General features: G+C 42.7%; 1 protein-coding gene across 3 annotated transcripts; it reads left to right on the top strand.

The window, feature by feature from the left end:
* Nucleotides 1-24,011, top strand: LOC138806585 (MAP kinase-activated protein kinase 5). 3 transcript variants are annotated; one of them, XM_069992009.1, is made up of 14 exons: nucleotides 6-323; nucleotides 6,400-6,473; nucleotides 7,037-7,112; nucleotides 8,393-8,490; nucleotides 9,686-9,794; nucleotides 11,548-11,637; nucleotides 12,403-12,498; nucleotides 13,753-13,833; nucleotides 15,820-16,007; nucleotides 16,511-16,631; nucleotides 18,892-19,022; nucleotides 19,272-19,393; nucleotides 21,057-21,161; nucleotides 23,820-24,011. In XM_069992009.1, exons 1-14 carry the CDS (start codon nucleotides 288-290, stop codon nucleotides 23,912-23,914), a joined length of 1,422 nt encoding a protein of 473 aa, XP_069848110.1. In that variant the 5' UTR covers nucleotides 6-287; the 3' UTR covers nucleotides 23,915-24,011. The 3 variants fall into 3 exon arrangements, with proteins under 3 accessions (XP_069848112.1, XP_069848110.1, XP_069848111.1); XM_069992010.1 differs by having other exon boundaries at nucleotides 7-323; nucleotides 19,272-19,387; XM_069992011.1 differs by lacking the exon at nucleotides 8,393-8,490 and having other exon boundaries at nucleotides 1-323; nucleotides 11,552-11,637.
* Nucleotides 24,012-24,599: the final 588 nt, after the last annotated feature.

Raw genomic sequence — 24,599 nt, 5'->3', positions numbered from 1 at the left:
CTCCTGGCCTAGCCCTGCCCCGGGAGCCCGTCTCCCCGGCCGGGGATGAGGCCTGGAGGCGGCCGCGCGGGGCCCAGCACAAAGGCTCGTCCCCAGGGGCCGCCGCCGCCGGTGGCTTAGAGCCGCCCGCCGAAGCGGCGCGGGCGCCGGGGACTTCCTCTCTGCCGGCCCCCGGGGGCGGCTGCTGCCCGTCTCCCCGAGCCCCGAGCTCTCTGCCCCCTCGGCTGCCAGGGCACCGCGCAGCCGCGCAGATTGCACCGCTCTTGGCTGTGGGGACCCGGCGGAGCATGTCGGAGGAGAGCGACATGGAGAAAGCTATCAAGGTAAAGGGAAGATGCCAAGCCTCCGCGCTGTTTTCTTGTCTTTAGCCCCAGAAAACCGAGAGTGTTCGGGGCGAAAGGCTTCGACTATCCCGGGGTTTCGGCCTCCTCCACCCCCCGCCCCCGATTCCTCGGGCCGAGTTTGACAGCCCTGGGGCGAAGGGATCGTGTGTGTGTGTGATCGTGTGTGTGTGTGTTCGTGTGTGTGTGTGTTGGGTTGGGTTGTCGGGTCTCTTCCGCTTCCCCGAGCAAGGTGAGTGGCATGAAGATGAGTGGGAGGGAGGGGCCTGCTACCCCTTTTCGTTTCCATCGCCCCCAAGTGCCTCCACCTAGAGATTTGCTTCCGTGTGGTCCCGTGTGGTCGGCTGCAGCTACGTTTGCAGAGTGGCTTTCATCCATCCCTCTTGATGTGTTTGAAATCACCTCCTCGAAGACTGCAGTGTGACAAGAAGGTGGTTCGTCTTCCTGTGAAAACCTGCCCTTAGGGGAATAGATTGCTCTTTAATGTGTTTTCTCTTCCCTCTTCGGTGCGGGGGAGGGGGGGAAATCACTGAGAGGCGCGCGCGCGCGCGTGTGTGTGTGTGTGTGTGTGTGTGTGTGTGTGTATGTACGTACACGTTTCTTTGTATTTAGAAAGACTTAACAGTGCTCGGTTTCTTTCTGTTGTTTTACAAAAGAAAAGCAAACATGTTCTGAAATTACTCAAATAAAATAATAAATTTTCTGAAACGTGTGTGTGTGTTGTGCGCAGCGTGCCAGTATGGGGACTTGAAATCAGGGCCAGGGTGCTGTTCCTAAGCTTTTCAAGGCTAGTACTAGGTCTCCCACTTGAGCCACAGTTCCACTTCCGCCCTTTTGGTGGTTATTTGGAGACAAGTCTCAGGGACTTTTCGTCCAGGTTGGCCTCATAATGATCTCCATGTCTCAGCCTCCTAAACATCTAGGATTACCGTTTGAGAACCTGGCTCCTAGTTATTTTTTTATTAGCATAATTAATTGTATGAGTGTTGAGTTCATTGTGATACTTCCACACATCAATGGACAGATTTTATGAGTTGTGTGTCTTATAGTTAGGAAATTAGGGTTCATGTAAAGCTAAAGTTAATGTTTTACATCTGTTAACCTAGTGCATTTAGAATTTCATTTTCCCTTGAGGGACATACAACTATTGGCAGCTTGGGGTTATTTTCCTCTTCAAGCTATTTCAGGATAGTCTCTAGTGCTATATAGTACAGTATATAGTTTATCAAAATCCTCAGTGATTCCAAAGAAAAAAGTAACTTTATTTTTTACCTTTTGTGGTGCTAGGTAGGCAAGTGTGCCACCACTGTGCTATACAATCTTACTCGGCAATGTCCATGGTGGCCTTGAACTTGCCATGTAGTCCAGGCTAGTCAGCACTTGGGATCCTCCTGCTTCTGCCTTGAATGCTGGGATTAAGGTATAACACCATGTTTCACATGCTTGGTGAGGCTGCATCTTCTTTTTTTTGTCGGTTGTGGGGCTTGAACTCTGGCCTGGGCGCTGTCCCTCAGCTCTTCAGCTCAAGGTGAGCGCTCTACCATTTGAGCTACAGCGCCCACTAAGGGTTTCCTGTATTTTTTTTTTTTTTGGAGATAAGAGTTTCACGGACTTTCCTGCCCAGGCTGGCTTTGAACCGCTATCCTCAGATCTCAGCCTCCTGAGTAGCTAGGATTATAGGCATGAGCCACTGGTGCCCAGTGAGGTTGCATCTTCTAAAGGAGTTTTAAACATATATATTGGACTGTGGATATAGTGCAGACAACATAAAATAACAAGCTGGGTATTATGAGAAGTCTATTCGAAATTCAGGTAAAAACAGCCGTCTAGCTAGGGCTTCTACATTCCTAAACCCTTTTATCCTTATTTCTTCTAGCCCTCAAAGGACAGTCATTTGGTGATGATGTTTTCCCAGCACAAATCCAGATACAAAAATCAGAGGTTTAAAAAAAAAAAGAAATCAGAGGTTTGGGGGTGGGCATGTAGCTCAGTGATACAGTGCTTGCCTAGCATGTGCAGAGCCTCAAGTTCTCAAGTTTCTTTTTTTTTTTTTTTGTCGGTCGTAGGGCCTGAGCTCTGGGTCTGGGCGCTGTCCCTCAGCTCTTCAGCTCAAGGCTAGCGTTCTACCACTAGAGCCACAGCGCCATTTTCAGCTTTTTCTGCATATGTTGTGCTGAGGAATCGAACCCAGGGCCTCATGCATGCAAGGCAAGCACTCTACCACTGAGCCACCTTCCCAGCCCCTCAAGTTTGATTCTTAGCATCACAAAAACAAAAACCATAGATAGATCAAATTTTAAATAATAAAAATAAGGATTCTGAGAGACTGCTTTGATATATATTTTCCCCCACTTGGTTTGGGTTTTAGCGTTCGTTTCTCTAGGTAGACTAATGATTAAAATCCAAGCCTCGCCATTTATTAGCTTTGGGTTCTTGTTTAAGTCACATCATTGCTCTGTCCTTTGTCTCCTATACAAAGAAACTGTTTCCCAACTTATAGGAATTTTTTGAGGTTTAAATGGAAAAATGTACTAAAAATATACTCAAAATAACAGAGCTCAATGAATATTAGCTTGTAGCAGCATAAGCATGATTTAGGAAGAAATTTTTTTAACCAGTTGTTGATTATTGTCTAGCCTAATTTTCTGAAGTTTTCAAAAGCTTTTCTGCACTAAAATTACTTGATAGGTCACTAGTGAATTTCCCTATTAATCTGGGCTTGTCTGACTAACTGATGGAGTTAAAAATTTCTGATTTGGCAACCAGTGCTAACTAGGATATACCCCCTTTGGAAGCAAATTAATATTACAGCAAATAAAACTTTTTTGAGCTATTTCATTGTGTTGTTTATTGTTTCACTTTTTTGAGGTGTATATCAAATAGTCCTGAGACCTGTAGAGTTCAGCTAGAAACCTGTTGTCCTGGGCTTTTACCACAGCCTGTGAAGTTCTGTGGCCTTACTATCTTGAGAGTACACTGATTAGACTCTTATTAAATGCTCATTTTTATTACTTTAAAAAATAGCCAGCCGTCATAGCTTATACCTGCAATTCTAGCTACTAAGGAGGTTGAGATCTGAGAATCAAGGTTCAAAGCTAGCCCAGGTAGGAAAGTTTGAGACTTATCTCCAATTAGCCATTAAAAAGCCAGAAGTGGAGCTGTGGCTCAAGCGGTAGAGTGCTAGCTTTTAGCACAAAAACTCAGGGACAGTGCTCAGACTCTTGAGTTCAAGCCTCAGGACTGGTGCGCATGACTGCACACACATACACACACTATATATATATACCTATATGCATATAAAAGGCATCGTGACTCATGCTTGTAATATGATCTGGAGAATCACATTTAAAAGCTAGGCTGGTCAGGGCTAGGAAGGTGGCTCAGTGGTAGAGCACTTGCCTTGCATGCCTGAGGCCCTGGGTTCGATTCCTCAGCACCACATAAGCAAAAAGAAAAAAGCTGGAAGTGGCGCTGTGGCTCAAGTGGTAGAGTGCTAGCCTTGAGCTGAAGAGCTGAGGGACAGCACCCAGGCCCAGAGTTCAGGCCCCACGACCGGACCCAAAAAAAAAAAAAAAGCTAGGCTGGTCAGAAAAGCTTTCACAGACTCCATCTCCAAGAGACCTGGCTCAAGGGGTAGAGTGGTAGTGGAGAATGAGACGAGCTTAAAGGCCCGAAAGTCAAACCCCAGTATTGCCAAAAAAGAAATTAGGACAGTAACTGAGCCTGGGAACTCGGGCCTATAATCCCTATGGTCAGCTACTCAGGAAGTGGAGATTAGGATTACAGTTCAAGACCAACTCGGGAAAAACTGAGATTACCCCCTCCCTTCACCCCTGCATCTCAACCAAAAAGCCAGGCATTGTGGTATGCACCTAGGATCCTAGCTATGTGGGAGGCCTTAGGATGTGCCCCAGGCAAAAGAAAAATATATAAATAAAGCCTTATCTGAAAAATAAAGCAAAAAAGGACCTGGAGTACCTGGAATATTGCATGAGAGGCAGAGTACAGCCAAACCTGAGACCCTGAGTTCATACCCTAGTACTGCTCCCTCTCCTTCCCCCGAAAAAAAGCTCAAAAAGCAGATAGTGTTTTCTATCCTCACAGCCCACTGCTTAACTACCAAGGCACCTAACATGTACCCCAAAATGCATATCCTGCCCAGTGCTAGTGGCTCATGCCTGTACATCTCACTACTCAGGAGGCTCGAGATCTGAGGATGGGCGAAGTGGAGGTGTGGTTCAAGGGTTAGAGCACAAACCTTGAGGGGCTGCTCCCAAACCTTGACTTCAAGCCCCAGAACTGGGAGAAAAAATTAAAATTGAAATTAAAAATAAAAAAAGAAAGGGAAAAAAATAACCCTCTTGGGTAAGTTTTCTGTTGTTTTTGTAGCTGTTCTCTTTGAGGAGTTTTCTCTAGGTGATATATTACTAGTCTACTTTGGGATAATACTGACTTAAATCTGATAAAATAAACTTTTGCTCCAGTATCACTCTAGTTTTTCCTTCCTCCTTTGTGTACTTATTGCTAAGTGTATCTGTTATATTTAACGCTGACAGTTCAGTTTAGTGACTTGTCATTTTTAACCATCTATGTTTATTAAAGGAAGAGAAGAGCTGAGCATGTCTCGCATTACCAGTAATCCCAGCACTTGGTAGGCTCAGCCAGCAGGATCATGAGTTTGAGGCCAACCTGAGTTAGAGAGCCCTGGTCTCAAAATTCAGGAAATGAATGAATGCAGGCATGCATGATTTTTCTTCCATGTTTACTTGATCTGCTCCCTTTCTGTGCATCCGAGTTGCTGCTCTCAGAAGTGCTTTCTTTAGTTCTTGTAGAGCAGGTATTCTAGCAATGAATTATTTCATCTGTTAATATCTTTTATTTCTCTGTCGTTTCTAAGGGATATTTTTATCCAATACAATTGAATTCTTGAATTTTTCCTTTCAGTGTGTGATTGTTATCTCTTAGCCTTGTTTCTGATGAAAATAGCTATTACTTGTTTGGTATATGTTTGTATATTTTACGTTCAACATGTTTTGTATAATTCTGTATACTTTATACATATTTGAATATAGTAGTTGTATATTTTGTATATGAGCTGTCACTGTTTTTCTTCTGCTTAAATATTTTTCCTGTCTTTCAGTCTTTTGACTAATTGTTTATTATTATTTGACTAATGTGTTTTTGCCTACTTAGACTTTGATGAGCTTATTGGAGCAATAGACTGAATGTGCTTGCATTGTATGAGTCTCATACAGGTTTTGGAGCTTGAATTCAGAGCCTAGGCACTTTCCTTTAGCTTTTTCTGCTGAAGGCTGATGCTCTACCACATGAGCCATACCTCCACTTTCAGTTTTTTGCTGGTTAATTGGAGATGAGAGGCTGGCTTCGAACCTTGATCCTCAGATCTCTTGAACTGCTGCTGGTGCCTAGCTCAAGCTTTTTTTTGGTCAGTTGTAGGGCTTGAACTCAGGACCTGGGCACTGTTCCTAAGCTTTTCTCCTCAAGGCTAGCACCCTATCACTTTGAGCCACAGCACTACTTCCAGTTGTCTGGTGGTTAATTGGAGATAAGAGTCTCACAGATGTTCCTGACCAGGCTATGTTTGAATTGCAGTCCTCAGATCTCAGCCTCCTGAGTAGCTAGGATTACATGTGTGAGCCACCTGTGCCCAGCTTAACTCAAGCTTTTCTTTTTAGTTCAGATTCTTTTGCTACCTGGAATCTGTTGGGCTTCTCTACTGAACTTTTCATGTTAGTTATAATAGTGTTGGTTTCCATGTGATTCTTCTTCGTGGTATCTGTTACTCTGTTGAAACTCCTGTATTTGTTGGATATGGTGGTACACACTTGAGACCAGCAGTTTGATGAGCTTGAGCAGCACGATGAGAGGCCACCTAAAAATTAAGTCCTGTTTTGTCTCAGCATTCATAGTTCCCTTTATTCTTTGAACTTATTTAAAATAGTTGCTTTTAGTTAGGCTTAGTGGCTTAAGCCTGTAATCTGAGCAGCTTCTCAATAGAGGAGTCATTATTTGCCTTCTCCCTTTTATATTTTAATAGGAAACTTCCATCTTAGAAGAATACAGTATCAATTGGACTCAGAAGCTGGGAGCTGGAATTAGTGGTCCAGTTAGGTAAGACACCCATGAAAGAACTGTGGTAAAATTGTTCAGAGCAGGGGTTTGTGAAATATGTCTTGAATAACAAGTATCACCTGTGCCAGGTGATAATAGATAACTGCTGGGAATTGAACTTAGGCCTTGTGGGTATTAAGCACAGACCCTTCCACAGAGCCACAACCTCAGCGCTAAGTAGATTTCATGTTAGTTTCTGTTTCTTTCTCCTGCATCTGGAAATATAGCTGAAGTGACCATGTCACATGGTCTGTAGTAGGAATGGCAGAAGATATGGATACTATGAGGCCACTTTGAGAGTTACCTGAAGCAGAAGAGCCATTGCTTCTTTATTGGCTTATGTTGGTGAATTAGTGTTACACACTCAGGACCTGAGACCTGAGCTAGGGCGCTGGGTAAAGTGAGATGCTTTACTCTGTCATCACCTGCTGCCCTGGGTGACTTCATTTTGCTCACCTGGACATATGTCCTTGATTAGAAGTATAATTCCCAAACAACAGACTTGGAAAATTAAATTTTCTGTACATAGACTATTGCTGATCTTTCTCTCCTTCCAAATCTAGAGTCTGTGTGAAGAAATCTACCCAAGAACGGTTTGCACTGAAAATTCTTCTTGATCGTCCAAAAGCTAGAAATGAGGTATGGTCCTTTACTGCCTTGACTTGCATATTCAAGGAGCCTAAGAATTCATTTATTTATTGGCTGTTTTCCCTTGGCAGTATTGGGATTTGAACTAAAGTCCTGACTAGTGCCTACTAATCACCACCAAGCCGTGTCTCCAGCCTTGGTACTTGGACATTATTTTTGAGATAGTCTTGCTTTCTGCCCAGGCAGGCATTTCATCACAATCCACTTACATTAGACTTCCTGGACATTAGGAGAACAGACCTCTCCATATAGCTCTTCCTCAAGAAGGAGTCTTGTGAACCTGGCTGGCCTCGAACTATGATCCCCACAATCTCAGTCTCCTAAGTAGCTTGGACGACAGACATGAGCCACATGTACCTGGCAAGAATTATTCCTTTTATAATTACGCTGCTTCCTGGAGAGAAGAGATGCAGGAGAAAAATTTTGTCTTCCCTATTAATGTTATCATTATAAAATAGTCTTATCTTTCCATATGGAAAGGTATTAGCCTGTAGTCTAGTTTCCTTCTGGCCTCCTCACATCTTTTTAATTTCTTTCTTTTTGCCAGTCCTGGGGCTTGAACATGGGGCTTGGGCTCTGTCCCTGAGCTACTTTTTGCTTAAGGCTAGCACTCTACCATGTGAGTCACAGCACCATTTCTGGCTTTTTCTGTGTATGTGGTACTGAGGAATTGAACCCAGGGCTTCATGCATGCTAGGCAAGCACTCTACCACTGAGCCACATTCCCAGCTCTTACATCTTTTTTAATTAATGATCTGTTGTATTCTGATATATTCCAGTTTTACTTCAGTTTTTGCTTACTGAACATGGTGCTTAAAGGATGGAAATAAAATAGATTGATGAAGGGTCAAATGAATGCTGTATAGATTCTGAAGGAGGATGCGCGCGTGTGTGTGTGTATGTGCGCACATGCACACACACATGTGCTGGTACTCGGGCTTGAACTCAGGATCTGGGTATTGTCTCTTAGCTTTTTCATTCAAGTTTGGCACCCTACCCCATGAGCCACAGCTTCATATCTGGCTTTTTTTTTTTTTATAGTTAATTGGAGATAAGAGTCTAAGGAATTTTTCTGCCTGGACTGGTTTCAAACCACAATCCTCATATCTCCACCTGGTGGGTAGCCAGGATTACAGGTGTGAGCCACCAGCACCTGCTGAAGTAGACTTATCCCTTAGGCTTAGTGTGGTCAGTTCTGAGATAGTGGGAAGTGTAGAGAGAAGATGTTGTCATCCTCTTGTCACAGAAACATCTCCTCTTTTCTCTTCAAGGTACGTCTGCACATGATGTGTGCCACACACCCAAACATTGTTCAGGTTGTTGAAGTGTTTGCGAACAGTGTACAGTTCCCACATGAGTCCAGCCCCAGGTAAGACCACGCAGCGGCAGCTTCACATGCCTGTGTGCGGGCCACAGTATAGCAGTGTTCCTTTCACTTATGTACTCTTTCCTTCCCCTTCCTCTCCCTCTCCCCTGCTATCCATTTCCTCCTCTTTCTCTTAGAATTTTGGAGAAAATTTAAACATACATAAAAGCAGATCGAATTTTGTAATGAAGCCCCGAGTACTTATTACTCAGCTTTAGTTTTGTGGAAAATCTCTGCATAATTGCTTTCTCTTAGAAAATAAAATATATAAAACATTTAAGGGCTGAGAATGTTGCTTAGTGGCAGAGTGCTTGCCCAGTATGCACAAGGCCCTGGGTTTATTCCCCAGCTCTAAAAAATAAAAAATGAATGGATAGAAGGAAGAGAGGAAAGCAAAAGGAAAGAGAAAAATAGATAAAGGGAGTTTCCAGTTTAACAAAACACTTTAGAAGTAGTTGGTGTACTCCTATAATTCCAGCACCTGTGAGGCTGAGGCAAGGATATCTAGAGTTTGAGGCCAGCCTGGGAGACCACAGAAAATCCTGTCTTAAAATAATAATAATATAGAAGATAAACAGATTGTATTTCAAATAATCGAAAAGGGGCCAAATGTTATTGTAGGCAGAGTCTTAGGCTGCTATATAGCACAATACCGTCTTGGTTAGTCTAAAAGGAAAAAGTTGACTTTATTCTTTGAGCTGTCAATTGTTTGGCAGGCACACTGGGTGGTATTTGAAGTGCATTCATTTGGAGATGGAGATGAAATCACCCTGCAGGCAGTGTTGGTAGGACATGAGTACAATCTCTGACTATTCTGATTCTTACAAGGACAGGCACTTCTTGTGTCTGAGAGGTGTGATGTCCCAGAAACATGTGAAGTCTAGCACCTGAAAAGTAGGTATTTTACAGGTGGAGGAAGATGACAGAAATTTAAAGTTATTTTTTACAACTATGCTCTGTTGGTGAAAGCATTTGGATGGAAGCTGGAAGCATTTATATCAAAGAATGGTAACCAAAATTCATGGATTTTTTTTTTTTTTTGAGAATGGGAGAATTTTTCCTTATATTTAGTAGTTTGAGTAGTTCGTATTATCTTGGGCTTGTCTTACAGATTTGATAGGTGAGATCTCTTTAGGTCAGTTTTTTAATGTTTAGTTTTTTTTTTTTTTAACTTAACAAATCAAATGCTTTCAAACAGGGCTCGACTCTTAATTGTAATGGAGATGATGGAAGGGGGCGAGCTATTTCACAGAATCAGCCAGCACCGGCACTTTACAGAGAAGCAAGCCAGCCAAGTAACAAAGCAGGCAAGTGAACCCCGGGTACCAATCAAACTACCAACTATGTTGGTTAACCAGTGCAATTTCATTAGGGAGAATAAAAGAAAGCTTAAGAAAAGCTCTATTTGACTTCTCATTGCCTGCTTTGTTATGTAATAAGAGAGGATGTCTTAACTGGAGAAATGTGACCCCTTTTATACTTTTTTTGGGGGGTGGAGGGCCTATTATTAATTGGTTGTCAACCGCTTCTTGAGGCCTACTGTAAACAATAAACTGAAGGAAGATAATCTTACCTCCTTCAATGACTGTTGATATTATATTTCAGGTGCTATCCACAACATTTTATCTATTGGACTTTGAGATAAAATGCTGTGGACGGCACCTGAAAAGCTGGATGGTACAAACAAATAAATGTTCTAACGTCTTTGCACATAGGATGCTTCTTGCACAAGCCAACTATCATTTCTGCCGATTTTAATAGGATTCTCACATCTTTGTAATTCCAGGTTATTTCCAGTTCTGTTTGACATTACATTTTTATTGCTGTAGAAATGATTATTTAAGTCACATTCAATACTAGGAATCTGACTGGTGCCGATCTCTTGTCCAGATAAAAAACTCAAGGTCTATCTTCAGACCAAGTAAGCAGGACAGAGAGAAGCCAGAAGCACAGTCCACTTAGATTTTAATAAAATCTTTCTACATTTCCTACAGTCACTTTTAAAACATTATAAGTAATATTTGGAATGCTGAAAAAATTCCATATTGAGAGTTGGAGAACATTAGAATTTGTTCTTTCCATTATACTTCTTTAAATCTTTCAGTTTTTAAATATTAGGACTAAAAATGATCGCTAATGATCTGTAAAACAAACATCAAAAATCCACTCAAATCCATACAGGCAACAAAAGTAAAAAAGGGATTTTGTTGTCCGTGCCAGTCCTGGGGTTTGCACTCAGGGCCTGGATGCTGTCCTTGCTCAAGGTTAATGCTCTACCACTTGAGCCACAGCTCTACTTCTGGCTTTTTGGTGGTTCACTGGAGGTAAGAATCTCATGAACTTTACTGCTCAGCCTCCTGAGTAGCTAGGATTATAGTTGTAAGCCACCTGTGCCTGGCAATATTTCAACAAGTAATCATGACATAAGTTGGAAAAACCCCATTAGCTGGTTTGAAGGAGCCTGCCATCCAGCTCCCTCAAGAACAGTTGTGTTTTGAGCCAAGTAGACCTGTTCCTGCCTAGTTGGGGAAATCCATGCACACTGAAGATTGCAGCTAAGTTTCCTTTACAGTGCCTGTCACACCTCAAGCAAGTAAAAGTGGGAGCAAGTGATTTTTTTCTATTTCTTACAGTATGTCATTAGTTTTTGTTTGTTTTGCTGGACGTGGGGCCTGAACTCTTGGCCTGGGCGCTGTCCCTCAGCTCTTCAGCTCAAGGCTAGCGCTCTACCACTTGAGCCACAGCGCCACTTCCAGCTTTTTCTGCTTATGTGGTGCTGAGGAACTAAACCCAGGGCCTCATGCATGCAAGGCAAGCACTCTGCCACTGAGCCACCTTCCCAGCCCGTCATCAGTTTTTTTGACAGTTATTTTAATGTTATAGTTTGTGTTTTTTTAAATTATTATTTAACAAAATCTAGGTTATAGGCTAAATTAAAGCTGACCACTGTCTTAACCGACTTAATGATGGCTTACTTTTTTAAAGTCCCAAGTTTTCTCCCATAGGATATTCAGGATTGTTCTTTTCTCAGAGGTGGCTGCCCACTGTGTCCTTTTTCAGATAGCATTGGCTCTACAGCACTGTCACTTGTTAAACATTGCACACAGAGACCTCAAGCCTGAAAATCTGCTTTTCAAGGATAACTCTTTGGTGAGAAAACTTAATTTTCTGCATGCTTAATGCTTCCACTCTTAACACAGTTTAGGAGTAGGGGTGTGTGTGTGTGTGTGTGTGTGCGTGTGTGTGTGTGTGTGTGCGTGTGTGTGTGTGTGTGTGTGTGTGTGTGTGTTGCTCCAAATCCATGGTGACAAGGCATTAAAAGGGTTTCTTGTACTTCTTCTTCCCTTACTAGAGACTCAGAAATTCTGCCATATCCTTGGCACTAGTAATTTTGGATGATACCAGTACTTTTTTGTGGGATTTAGGATTTTAAATATTGTTTGACGGGCCTTTGGGAATCTATACATTGTTAAATATTACTTTAAAACTTTAATTTCGGTTACTGTTTGCCCTGACAAGGTATGTTTCTCCCTTTATTCCCTCTCCTTACTCCATATCCCACCAAATAAGTTGTCGTAGCTGTCATGATCAGGGTGAAGCAGAGCCCTGGATTAATAACAAGGAAGGGTTCCACAGAGTAAGGGCCAGAAGGGCTAAGACGTGGACTTTAGAACTGCCTTTGCAAGTTATAAATCAAGGCCAACCAAATGGATAGGTAGAAATCCCTTTTCTTCTGTGTTATAAAGAACAATTTTTCAATGTGAATTAATGTCTCTAGACTGGGAAGATGTTATTCATAGCTTAGTCTTAGCCAGAAATTTGTAAGAGCTCAGGGTCACATGACCTGCATGTAGATTTTTCTTTCAGTGTTTACTGAGAATTCTGAAACAGTGACTCCTGTTTATTTCATGTCAGGATGCTTCCGTGAAGTTGTGTGATTTTGGATTTGCTAAAGTTGACCAAGGTGACTTGATGACACCCCAGTTCACCCCTTACTATGTAGCACCTCAGGTAAGTAAGCATGTACTATTTTTGCTCTGCAGTGTATCAGCAAGCTGCCTACTGTCTCAGGTTCCTTCTAATTTGTACCAAAAGTATGCATGTTTCGTAGCTGGGAGGCAGGAGGTGGGCAGCTTAGCTCCAGAAACCTACCGACTACTTCCATTTGGCACAGATAGTCTTTCTTTTAAAAGCTGGAAAAGAGCCAGGTGCTGGTGGCTCATGCCTGTAATCCTAGCTACTCAGGAGGATGAGATCTGAGGATTGGGGTTCGAACCCAGCCCCGGCAGAAAAGTCCCCATGAGACTCTTATGTCCAGTTAACCACTCAAAAACCCGGAAATGGCGCTGTGGCTCAAGTGGTGGAGTGTTAGCTTTGAGCACAAAGAGGCTTAGGGACAGTGCCCAGACCCTGAGTTCAAGTCCCACAACCAAGAACAACAACAACAAAAATTCTCTCCTAAAACTTGCAGGGGGGGCTGGGAAGATGGCTTGGTGGTAGAGCGCTTGCCTTGTGTGCATGAGGTCCTGGGTTTGATTCCTCAGCACCACATAAGCAGAAAAAAAAAAGCCAGAAGTGGCACTGTGGCTCAAGTGGTAGAGCACTATCTTTGGGCTGAATAAGCCAGAAGTGGTGCTGTGGCTCAAGTGGTAGAGCGCTATCCTTGAGCTGAAGAGCTGAGGTACAGCACACAGCACGCAGGCCCAGAGTTCAGGCCCCACGACCAGACCCCCCCCCCAAAAAAAAAAACAAAAAACTTGCAGGGGGTATGCTTTTACTCAGGCAGAGTCATCCCCAGAGTCACTGATTGCAGATTTTTTTATATGTAGAAACAAGACATTTAGGGGATAAAGATAAAAAGGACTTATGTGCTTTACCTGGATGTGTTTTTGACTGATTAATTATTGCTTTTGGTTTGTAAAAGTGCTATGTTGGTGTGAAGTTAAGATTGTTTTATTGTGGGTTTTTTTTTTGGGGGGGGGGGTCTGGTCGTGGGGCCTCTGGGCCTGGGCGCTGTCCCTCAGCTCTTCAGCTCAAGGCTAGCGCTCTACCACTTGAGCCACAGTGCCACTTCCAGCTTTTTTCTTTTTGCTTATGTGGTGCTGGGGAATCGAACCCAGGGCCTCAGGCATGCAAGGCAAGCGCTCTACCACTGAGCCACCTTCCCAGCCTGTTTTATTGTTAACTGGCAGTTAACTTCTAGTAGTCTGAAGTTGTAGGACTTTGGTGGTATGGTTTTCAGTAAGATTCCTTTTGGTCTGACAGGTACTGGAAGCACAGAGAAGGCATCAGAAGGAGAAGTCTGGAATCATACCTACCTCGCCAACACCCTACACCTACAACAAGGTAGGGAAGAGGTACTTATACCTGCACTGCCTGTGTAGCCTCTGTGTTCCTGTGAGCTATTTGTGAGATTGGAAGTGGCCAGAAGTAATACAATTAGCTAACTATTTATAAATATTTTTGTGCTGTTACTGTGGCTTGCACTCAGGGCCTGGGCACTGTCCCTTAGCTTTTTTGATCAGAACTTACACTGTATCCATGGAGCCATAGCTCCATTGTTTATTAGTAGTTAATTGAAAAGAAGACCCTCACAGATTTTCCTGCCTGTGTAGTTTGGATTACATGTATAAGCCACTGACAGTTAGCTGTAAAAATTATTTACAATTCTGCTTTTTTTCCTTACCATTTAGCTTCTGCAGTGAAATTAAGGCTGATGGTCACAGATTATTTATTTGGCTGGCTGTACAGGCCATTGATCACGTTAAGAGAATGAGGTTGGGTTACATTTTTAATATACCAAAGCTAGAGAACTAGCTTTTTGGTGATCGTTTTGGTATCATTCATTCATTCTTTTTTTTGTCAGCTGTAGGGATTGAACTCTGGGCCTGGGTGCTGTCCCTCACTCAGCTCTTCAGCTCAAGGCAAGCTCTCTACCACTTGAGTCACAGCACCACTTCTATGAACAATGTCTAGTACACATTACAAGTGTTTCTAATATTACTCATTACTTCTTCACTTGTAGGCCACCTAATGAAGCATTTTTTTTTTAATTGTGAGAATACCGTACAGAGGAGTTACAATTACATGGGCAAGACAATGAGTACATTTCTTATGAAGCATTGTTGTCTCCTCATTGTTTCCCCTTCCCATTCCTTCCCATACTCCTCCCCTCTCCCCACCCAATCCTCCCCCCACCCCCACCAAAGTAGTTAAGTTTGTTTTCGACATAATGACTTGTACAACTCATTGTTGCAATGGGTCCACCTGTATCCCTAGTTAAACAATTTTTTTTTCCCTTTCCCTCCACAAATTATACCAACATCAAATACAGTGAAAGTATGGGTTATACTGTGGGGGAGGGACATACAAAGCAACATAGAAATCATCTTATAAATATGTTAGAAACAATTGCATGAAAGGAAAAAAAAAACAGCATTTGAATACTTATATTGGGGTTCATTCCACTAACATCAACTTATCTGGCTTCTTCTGCTTGACAGAATTTTGTTTTGATGCACAAGAAGTTTGGTGGGTTTTTTTTTTTTTTGGTCATGGGGCCTGAACTCTGGGCCTGGGTGTTGTCCCTTAGCTCTTCAGCTCAAGGCTAGTGCTCTACCACTTAAGCCACAGTGCTACTTCTGGCTTTTTTCTTTTTGCTTATGTGGTGCTGAGGAATTGAACGCAGGGCCTCATGCATGTGAGGCAAGCACTACCACTGAGCCAACTTCTCAGCCTGATGTTCAAGAAGTTTAGTGTTTCTAAAAACAGGTCCTGGCATTGCTGAGTAGATGAAAAAAAACGGTGCTGTTTGTGGATTTGAGGCTAGATATGGATATTAGAGGATAGATAATAGAGGACAGGATATCAGAAACTAGATACTGGGCTGAGGACATTACAAAGACTGGGACATTTGCTTTGATCTCACCGTTCTTCACCTGTGTTGATTGACTGTGGTATCAGTTTCCTTATCTGTAAAGTGAAGGCTTTGAATTTGGTCATTTAAAAGAATTCTTTTAGCTAGATATTATAGTCCTTGAGCCTCTTAACTCCAGTTAGCCAGCAAAGAGCTGAAATGGACACATGGCTCAAGAAGAGGTAGACCACCAGCATGAGCAAAAATGCTAAGTAAGAGTAAGAGGCCCTGAGATCAAGCCCCAGTACTGGCATGAAAAAAGAGAAGTTAGGTTTCCTAAGATGTTCTGAAACAGTTTTAATGTCGGTTAAATAACTCTTGGAGGTATCACCTTGTATTATACGTCAGGGTTGCCTTTGGGTCTTACTTTGGAGCTGTCTCTGCTTGTGAGTTATTGTTTTCTTTTTTCCTTTCAGAGCTGTGACTTATGGTCCCTAGGAGTGATTATCTATGTGATGCTATGTGGATACCCTCCTTTTTACTCTAAACACCACAGCCGGACCATCCCAAAGGATATGCGGAAAAAGATCATGACAGGCAGTTTTGAGTTCCCAGAAGAAGAATGGAGCCAGATTTCAGAGATGGCCAAAGATGTTGTAAGGAAGTGAGTCCTTGGGCTGCTGAATGGGAGGTCTGAGAAGGCCTTGAGGTGGTAGAATCAAGATTAATGTTGGGTAGGGAAAAGCCATTTGTTTCCCTGGTAGCTTCAGCCAATTTTGATGTCAGGAGTCTGAGGTAAGAGCTCCCAATGTCCATACCTCAGTCCAAACTTTTTTCTCTGTTGCATCCTTAGACTTTCCCAGGGTGGTGAACCCAGGTACCTCTGTAGCCATTCTCTCTGGCTATTACTCGGGCCCTAAATGGTATACTTGCTGGTTTGCCTTTTTTTTGCACGTAAGCCAGCTGATGAGGGGCCTGATGTCAGGATACTGAACTAGGGTGCTGACATAACCATGACACATTTGGCTTTTCACATTTTGGATACTGTCAATAGTATGTGATTGTGTTTGACTTTGAAGTGAGCTAATTGAAGCCAGATCTAGGAACTTCCTGTGCTTCCTTTTAGGGCATCAGTACATGGCAGACCTGTTGGTGTTTTCTCTGTAGGCTCCTAAAGGTCAAACCAGAGGAAAGACTCACCATCGAGGGAGTTTTGGACCACCCCTGGCTCAACTCAACTGAAGCCCTGGATAATGTGCTACCCTCTGCTCAACTGATGATGGATAAGGTTTTGAATGATTGTTTTGTTGGCTGAAAAGGCTGTGTGGAGAAGGAAAGTTGGGGCTTGACTCAATGATGGGTTAAGGGAAAAACAATGGAGATCATGCTGTCTTTACTCAAAGATTATCTCTGGTTTTCTGAAAATCAGGATCTGAAATAAAGAACTTTCCATAAAAGACCAAATTAAGCCAGGCACTGATGGCTCACACCTGTAATCCTAGCTACTTAGGAGACTGAGAGTTGAGGACCAAGGTTCAAAGCCAGCCCAGAAAGAAAAGTCCATGTGACTTTCATCTCCAGTTAACCATAAAAAAGCCAGAGGTGTCGGTATAGCTCAAGTGGTAGAGTGCAGTCTTGAGCAGAAAAAGCCAAGCAAGAGAGAGTGTGTGTGACAAAGGACAGAGACAGAGACCTACCAACTGACTGACTGGCTGGATCAGAGCCTGCTAAATAATGCACTAAAGGAACACTCAGGGACATTATCCATATTTGTGCTATGGGTTTGTGGGACAAACAGCAATGTAAGATTACCTTTGCCCAGGGCATTTACAGAAGACTGGTTGGGAAGGCAAAAAAGTTAAGAGATCAAAGTGTCTCAGTGGGAAAGTCAGTCTGGCCTCACTCATGGAAAGTCAGTGAGATGGGTACAGCAGGACCAGACTTTGCCAGAAGAGTTTAAATCTAGGGGAATGGAACTGAGAGGCTATGGCACACTTTTGAGAACAATTTTACCTCTGGGAATATATTTAGGCGATAGTCAGTTAGACGTGCACAACTGCCAACCTGTGGCTTCAGGAGCAGTCTTCTGCAGGCTAACTCAGAGAGATACAGATGAGAGAATGGGCTCAGTCTGCAAATGGAGAAAAACAAAATTCTAGCTTTAGGTGACCAAAGATCTAAGGAGGTGGTGGCTGGCCTATGTGAGGATAACGTTGATGAACAGAGGGAAATCAGAGGAAGGAGGCTAATTTGGGGGAAGTGGAGTCTTAAGACACTGTTTGAGGTCAGAGGGACATTCAAATGAGTGGTTGTGTAGGGTAGAATAAGAAATCAGCTAAGAGCAAGGGATGGGTTTGAAATTTGACAAAGAATAAATGAATGGGGGAAAAAAGTGCTAGGTTTAGTAGGAACATAGAAGAAAGAGAGCTGGAGGAACAAAATTCTCTGTCATCTCTTTGATTTGTAGGTGGTTGACTTCTTGGTTTAAGTATATCCTCTTGTCCAGAAATGGTTTGGTCAGCTCAAAAGAATTACTTAGATCCTGGTTGCCAGGCACATGGCGGTTACAGTTTGGCATTCTTCAAGACATTGGAAATAAGGAGGTAACATTGCCTCTGGAATTACTTAAAAATCACTGCACGATGACTCAAGTCTGAATACACAGACTTTTTGAAAAATAAGAGTGGCTTTAGGCCTTGAAGGTGATACTGCAACTTTACTCCATTTCAAAGAAATCCTGTGTTCAAGGTGGGAATGTTCAACCATGTATACAAATGTGGAATAGAAACCATCTGAGTCTTACTCATGAGCCTGAGCTCAGGATCTTGAGCTATTTCCATGGTTTTGGTTGGGTCATTGCGGATGAGATGGATATAAGAATGCAGCCAGGACTGGCTATGAATACACGGTGTCCTTAGATGAAGAGTAGCTACTGTTTAAAGTTGTCAAATACAGAGGTGTTAAAAGAAGGAATTCCCTTTCACTTTTCTGCCAGTCTTTCTCCTTATAGATGAAGTATTCTATGAGCTTGATGTATCATGTATCCTTCCTGGTATTTTTCTGGACACATCTGGACATATTCCTGCAAAATAGTCTGTCATTTGGTGTCAAATTGCTGTTATCAGTGACTAAACATGAGCCTGTTAATATATATGTATTTTTTAGTTGATTTTCTGTTCGCACGGTCAGGGAAAAAGGGCTAGCTGATGGCTTTTGGTTGGCCTGGGCCATAGTAATTCAGGGGAAAAGTCCTCTGCCTTATCAAAATTTGTATAGCATCAGTACCAGAATGAAATTGCCATTTGAATACTTGGGGCTTCTCCTTACCACTTTCCTAGACATGGCTGTTTAGGTATCCAGCAATTAATGTGAAAAAAGGCTGACAAAATTGGGTCTAGTGGTTGGCGCATGCTTCTGGTCTCAGCACTCAGCAGGCCAGGGCAGGAGAGCTGCTTCACTCCAGAAGTTTGAGACTAATTTGGACAATATAACAAGACCTTGTCTTAAAATAAAAAACAAGAATAACTGATGTCAGTGTTTACATCTAGGCGGTGGTCGCTGGAATACAGCAGGCTCATGCAGAGCAGTTGGCCAACATGAGAATCCAGGATCTGAAAGTCAGCCTCAAACCACTGCACTCAGTGAACAATCCCATTCTAAGGAAAAGGAAGTTACTTGGGTAAGTGAGCTTATTTCTTCAGTTCTTCTTCTGCCATGTTTGAGGCTCCACATGAAAAGCTCTGTCAGGAGTCTGCCTTTTTTCTTTCTCTTTAAGTGGGTGGAGAACATAAGCTCTTTGAGTGGCATCAAAAGCTGGACACACTCTGTAGTAACTAATCTGAAAAATCTATTATCTTGTGTATAGAGTTTATAACCCAGAATTGGGTTCTGAAGTATCTGTTTTTGCCTCTCCCCCAAACTCTTAAAGCACCAAGCCAAAGGATGGTGTTTATATCCACGACCATGAGAATGGCACTGAAGATTCAAATGTTGCCTTGGAAAAGCTTCGAGATGTGATTGCTCAATGTATCCTCCCCCAGGCTGGTAAAGGTCACGCCATTTACTAATGCTCTGTGTACATGTGACTGTGTGCATGCGTACATGTGTGTATATACATGAAAAAGAGTGGATTAATTTGATACATTAGCTGTTTTTTCTTTGTATCATAAGTAAAAGAAGTGCATTATATAAATTAGCTTGTACACACTGAAAGAGTAGACACTGTAAATTTAGAAATGTGGTGAAGTCCTTCCCTCCTTTTCTTTGCTGTAACATTCTAGTATAGACTTAATGGCCAATGTCAGGTATAGCATGTCATTTTGGTTTACTTAGTCTTGACAATGGAAGCACAAAGTATAGGATAGAGAATGAAGATACGGACAGGTTCAGGAATAAATTACAAACTGTAAACATCATTTCCAGAGCCTTTAAAAATCACTGCTGTCAGGACTGGGAATGTGCCTTAGTGGTAGAGTGCTTGCCTAGAATGCATGAAGCCTTGGGTTCAATTCCTCAATACCACATAAACAGAAAAGGCTGGAAGTGGGCTGTAGCTCAAGTGGTAGAGCTCTATCCATGAGCATAGAGAGGCTCAAGGATAGTGTCCAGGCCCTGAGTTCAAGGCCCAGGACCAGAAGGGGGGAAAAAAAATTACTGCTGTCAGCTGGCCACTGGTGGCTCATACCTGTAATCCTAGCTACTCAGGAGGCTGAGATCTGAGGATCGCAGTTCAAAGCCAGGCTGAGCAGGAAAGTCTGTGAGACTCTTATCTCCAATTAACTACCAGAAAACTGGATGTGGCACTGTGGCTTAAGCGGTAGAGCACTTGGCTTGAGCCGAAAAGCTCAGGGACAGTGCCCAGGCCCAAAGTTCAAGAACCATGACTGACCAAAAAAATAAAAATAAAAATCTTTAGCCTGTGAATATAAAGAGAACATCTCCCTAGTTCAGAACTAGCCCTTTTGCTTCTTGGCTTAGACAAAATTACTTGCAAATAGATAAGCTTTCTTTCTCTTCCTTTTTAAAGTGTTGCGATGGGAGCAATTATGCTCAGCTGATGATGGTTTCATGTAACAGCCCAGGAAGTGTTGAGTTGACCTGTCTTGCTAGACTCCTGTGTCTTAAAAAAACTCATATAATGCATCTCAGCCTTTTTTTTATTTTTTATTTTTTGGTCCGGTCGTGGGTCCTGAACTCTGGCCTGGGCGCTGTCCCTCAGCTCTTCAGCTCAAGGCTAGCGCTCTACCACTTGAGCCACAGCGCCACTTCCGGCTTTTTTCTTTTTGCTTATGTGGTGCTGAGGAATCGAACCCAGGGTCTCAGGCATGCAAGGCAAGTGCTCTACCACTGAGCCACATTCCTAGCCCTGAAAGCCTTTTTAATAAGCAAAGGATGAGCTTAGGCGAAACAAAGTAGTACACTCCTGTTCTTCCTCCCTTTCTTAGTCTCAGGCTGCCCATGTTTTTGCTCAGTAATAGTTTTGCTGCAGCAGAACTAGACTTTGGGGCTCTTAAAGCATTTGTGCAAAGATAGTAAAGTAGAAGAGCTCAATGGCCAGAAACAGTGGCATATAACATAGGGATTCACAGTAAAGTTAGCATCTGGTAAAGTTTTACGCATTTAGTCATCATTTCTCAACTGGTTGGACATCATATCCTTCTATTTTTGACACATAGTATTGAAGTGGCAACTTCCTCTTCATTCTTATCAATAGGAGAGAATGAAGATGAGAAGCTGAATGAAGTAATGCAGGAGGCCTGGAAGTATAACCGAGAATGCAAACTCCTAAGGGACACCCTGCAAAGCTTCAGCTGGAATGGTAGGAACCTTAATTGGTCCTCGAATGCAGACAAGTAATTCTGTGTGGAACATGTAGGATCTGTCTGGGGCCTGTGCTGGGACTCTAGGTGAAGTAAGGCTGGTGAGTGGACTATGGTGGGAAAGAACTATGGTGGGAAGAGGGTTAACCCTTTCTTATTTGTTCCGGTATATCTGAATATCCAGTCTTTTCACTTGTCCAGAATTAAGGGTTGCACATTCACCACCAGATCGTCCCTATCACCCACCACAAGGCAAAAAAGGCGATTTCTGAACTTCTACATATAGGCAGCTCAGCAGGTCATTAAACAACACATTGTGAAAGGGAAAGAAGGATTCCCTGCAGAAAGTTTACACTAATGATGTACTTAGCATAGAGGAGAACCCTGAAACTGAAGAGTATAAGGTTTACCAAATAGTTGCTAGTGAATTTTTTTCCCCAAGTAAACAAGAGATAGATTTCTTCTTACTTAAAACATTATTGGCACTTTTAATTTAGATTTTATGTTGTCATTGTAGTTAGGCAAACTACATTTAAAAAGTTCCAGGAGGGCTGGGAAGGTGGCTCAATGGTAGAGCGCTTGCCTTGCATGTATGCGGCCCTGGGTTCCATTCCTCAGCACCACGTAAGCAGGAAAAAAAAAAACAACCGGAAGTGGTGCTGTGGTTCAAGTGGTAGAGCGCTAGCCTTGAGCTGAAGAGCTGAGGGACAGCGCCCAGGCCCAGAGTTCAGGCCCCACAATCGGCCTCCCCCCCCCCAAAAAAAGTTCTAGGATCCTCAGGAAGGGGAGCAATGTTTTTTTGTTTTGTTTTGTTTTTTAATACATCATTATCTAGCTTGTTTGTTATAGATGTGCCATAAGAAATTTGAAGAGTCCTATAGAATTTCCTACGTGGGCTGGCTTTGAAACGTGATATTCAGATCCATTTGCTGAGTAGCTAGGATTACAGGTTAGGGCCACCGGCATACAGGGATACAGGGATTCTGTTTTAGCCATTTTGGTTAGTGTGTTTTGGTGTTGTAGTGTGGGCTTAGCTGGAATCATTCTGATAGCAGATGGGACTGTGAACTTTTTTTTTTTCCTGCAGGTTTGAACTTAAGAGCCTGGGTGCTGTCCCTGAGCCATTTTTACTCAAGGCTAGCACTCTACTGCTTGAGCCACATCTCCACTTCCAGTTTTCTGGAGGTTAAGTGGAGATAAGAGTCAGGTCCCAGTGGCTCACATATGTAATCCTAACTATTAAGAAGGCTGAGATATGAGGATCATGATTCTAAGCCAGCCCAGGCAGAAAAGTTTGTGAGACTCTTATCTCCAGAAAATAGAAGTAGAGCTGAGGCTCAAAATAGAACATTAGCCTTGAGCAAAGAGGAGCTCAGGAAGAGTGCCCAGGCCCTGAATTCAAGTGCCACAACTAACAACAACAACAAAAAATAATAAGTGGCACAGACTTTCCTGCTTGGGCTGGCTTTGAACTGTGATCCCCACAGATCTCAGCCTTCAGAGTAGCTAGGATTATAAGTGTGAGCTACCAGTACCCAGTGACTGTTCACTTTTGAAATGTTTATTGACCAGTTAGATTCCTTCTTTTGTGAAGTGTGAACTCATGTTGTTGGCCATTTTACTGACTTGTAACTTCCTTATATATGTGAAGGGCTTCTTTATGTATTCTGGATATGAGTTCCTTGCCAGACACACCATATTACATAATTTTTTTTTTTTTTTTGCCAGTCATGGGGCTTGAACTTGGGGCCTGGGCACTGGCCCTGATCTTTTGTTCAAGGCTAGCACTCTGCCACTTGAGCTACAGTGCCTCTTCTGGCCTTTTCTGTTATGTGGTATTGAGGAATGGAAACCAGGGCTTCAAGCATGCTAGGCAAGCACTTTACCTCTAAGCCACTTTACCAGCCCAATCTCTCTCTTTCTCTGTTTTGCTTCTGTGGCGTTGTAATGAACTTTTAATTTTTTTTTTATTTCCTGGATAATAGAACTTCCCAATTACTAGCTGAGAAATGGGAGCTGTTTTTATTTTTGATTATTTTTGTTTTTTGTTGGTTGTAGGACTTGAACTCAGGGCCTAGGTGTTATCCCTGAGCTCCTTTTGTTCAAGGCTAGCATTTTACCACTTTGAGCCACAGTTCCACTTCTGGTTTTCTGGTGTTTTTTTTTTTTTTTTTGTCGGCCGTGGGGCTTGAACTCTGGGCCTGGCCACTGTCCCTCAGCTCTTCAGCTCAAGGCGAGCGCTCTACCACTTGAGCTACAGCGCCACTTCCGGTTTTCTGGTGGTTTATTGGAGATAGGAGTCTCACGGTCTCTCCTGCCTGGGCTGGCTTTGAACCGCGATCCTCAGATCTCAGCCTCCTGAGTAGCTAGGATTACAGGCGTGAGCCACCAGCGCCCGGCTCTGGTGGTTTTTTTTGAAGATAAGAATCTTATAGACTTTTCCTGCCAGAGCTGGATTTGAACCATGACCCTCAAATCTCACCCTCATAAGTAGCTAGGCGTGAGCCACCAGCACCTAGTTAAACTGCTTTTGAGTGCGGTTGGCCCACTCATTTATGAGGTAATTTCAAGAATGGTAGGGCACACCTCTTAGATTCCTAACAAGAGTCCCTCAGCTCAATCAGTGAGAACTGACCTTGTTCTTTCTTGGGTTTCAGGTCATGGATTCACAGACAAAGTAGATCGACTCAAACTGGCAGAAATTGTGAAGCAAGTGATAGAAGAGCAAACCACTTCCCATGAATCCCAATAATAACAGCGTCAAACTTTGTTTTTTAAGAATTTGAAAAATTATTCCTTAATGTATAAAGTAATTTTATGTAAATTAATAAATCATAATTTCATTTCCACATTGCTTACAGTTGTTACATACATTAGGGGCAGAGTTTAGTATACTTGTTTGTTGGTCAAAGCTCAAATCTTAGAGACTATTGATTTAGGATTGTTTTAGTTTTAGTTGTATTTAGCAATAATATTGTCAGGAAAAGACTATTTTACTTATAATGAAGTATTCATAAACCACTTGGTAGAGGTAGATAAAGGACCAACTAAGTGACCTACTGCTTAGTGAACAAACAGTTGAGTCTAATACTGTGGAATCTCGCTCAGTTGCCCTGTGCGTTTACCTTCTACACCAGTGATAGATTCACTCAAGTGCCAAGAAACTGCTGTAGATCTGTCGTTGCAGATGCACAGAGGGGCCTGCGAGCTGCTTCCTGTGATGGAAGAGGCGGGAGCCGTGTCCTTCCTTTTCTTGCCTCTTAATTCCCAGAAAAAAAGAGGCAGTATTTCCTTTTTGTCGTTATAAGTGTGTTGCTTAAATCTAGTAGAATTTTTGTGGTGTGTGTGTGTGTGCATGCGCTACTTCTGGGGCTTGAACTCAGGGCCTCAACACTGTCCCTGAGTTTTTATGCTCAAGGTTCATGTTCTACCACCTG

This window comes from Dipodomys merriami, unplaced genomic scaffold (assembly GCF_024711535.1).
Source record: "Dipodomys merriami isolate MVZ:Mamm:240054 unplaced genomic scaffold, mDipMer1.0.p SCAF_400, whole genome shotgun sequence".
In the NCBI taxonomy this organism is placed as follows: domain Eukaryota; kingdom Metazoa; phylum Chordata; class Mammalia; order Rodentia; family Heteromyidae; genus Dipodomys; species Dipodomys merriami.
The sequence above is the reverse complement of the archived record's forward strand: the minus strand, read 5'-3'. Positions and strand labels throughout refer to the sequence as shown.

Bases quoted from the DNA above. Each gene is read 5' to 3' on its own strand.
- LOC138806585 (XM_069992009.1), top strand. From the start codon at position 288: ATGTCGGAGGAGAGCGACATGGAGAAAGCTATCAAG. The intron at 13,834-15,819 runs GTAGGGAAGAGG...TTTTCCTTTCAG, and splicing joins CACCCTACACCTACAACAAG to AGCTGTGACTTATGGTCCCT. The intron at 16,632-18,891 runs GTTTTGAATGAT...GTTTACATCTAG, and splicing joins CTCAACTGATGATGGATAAG to GCGGTGGTCGCTGGAATACA.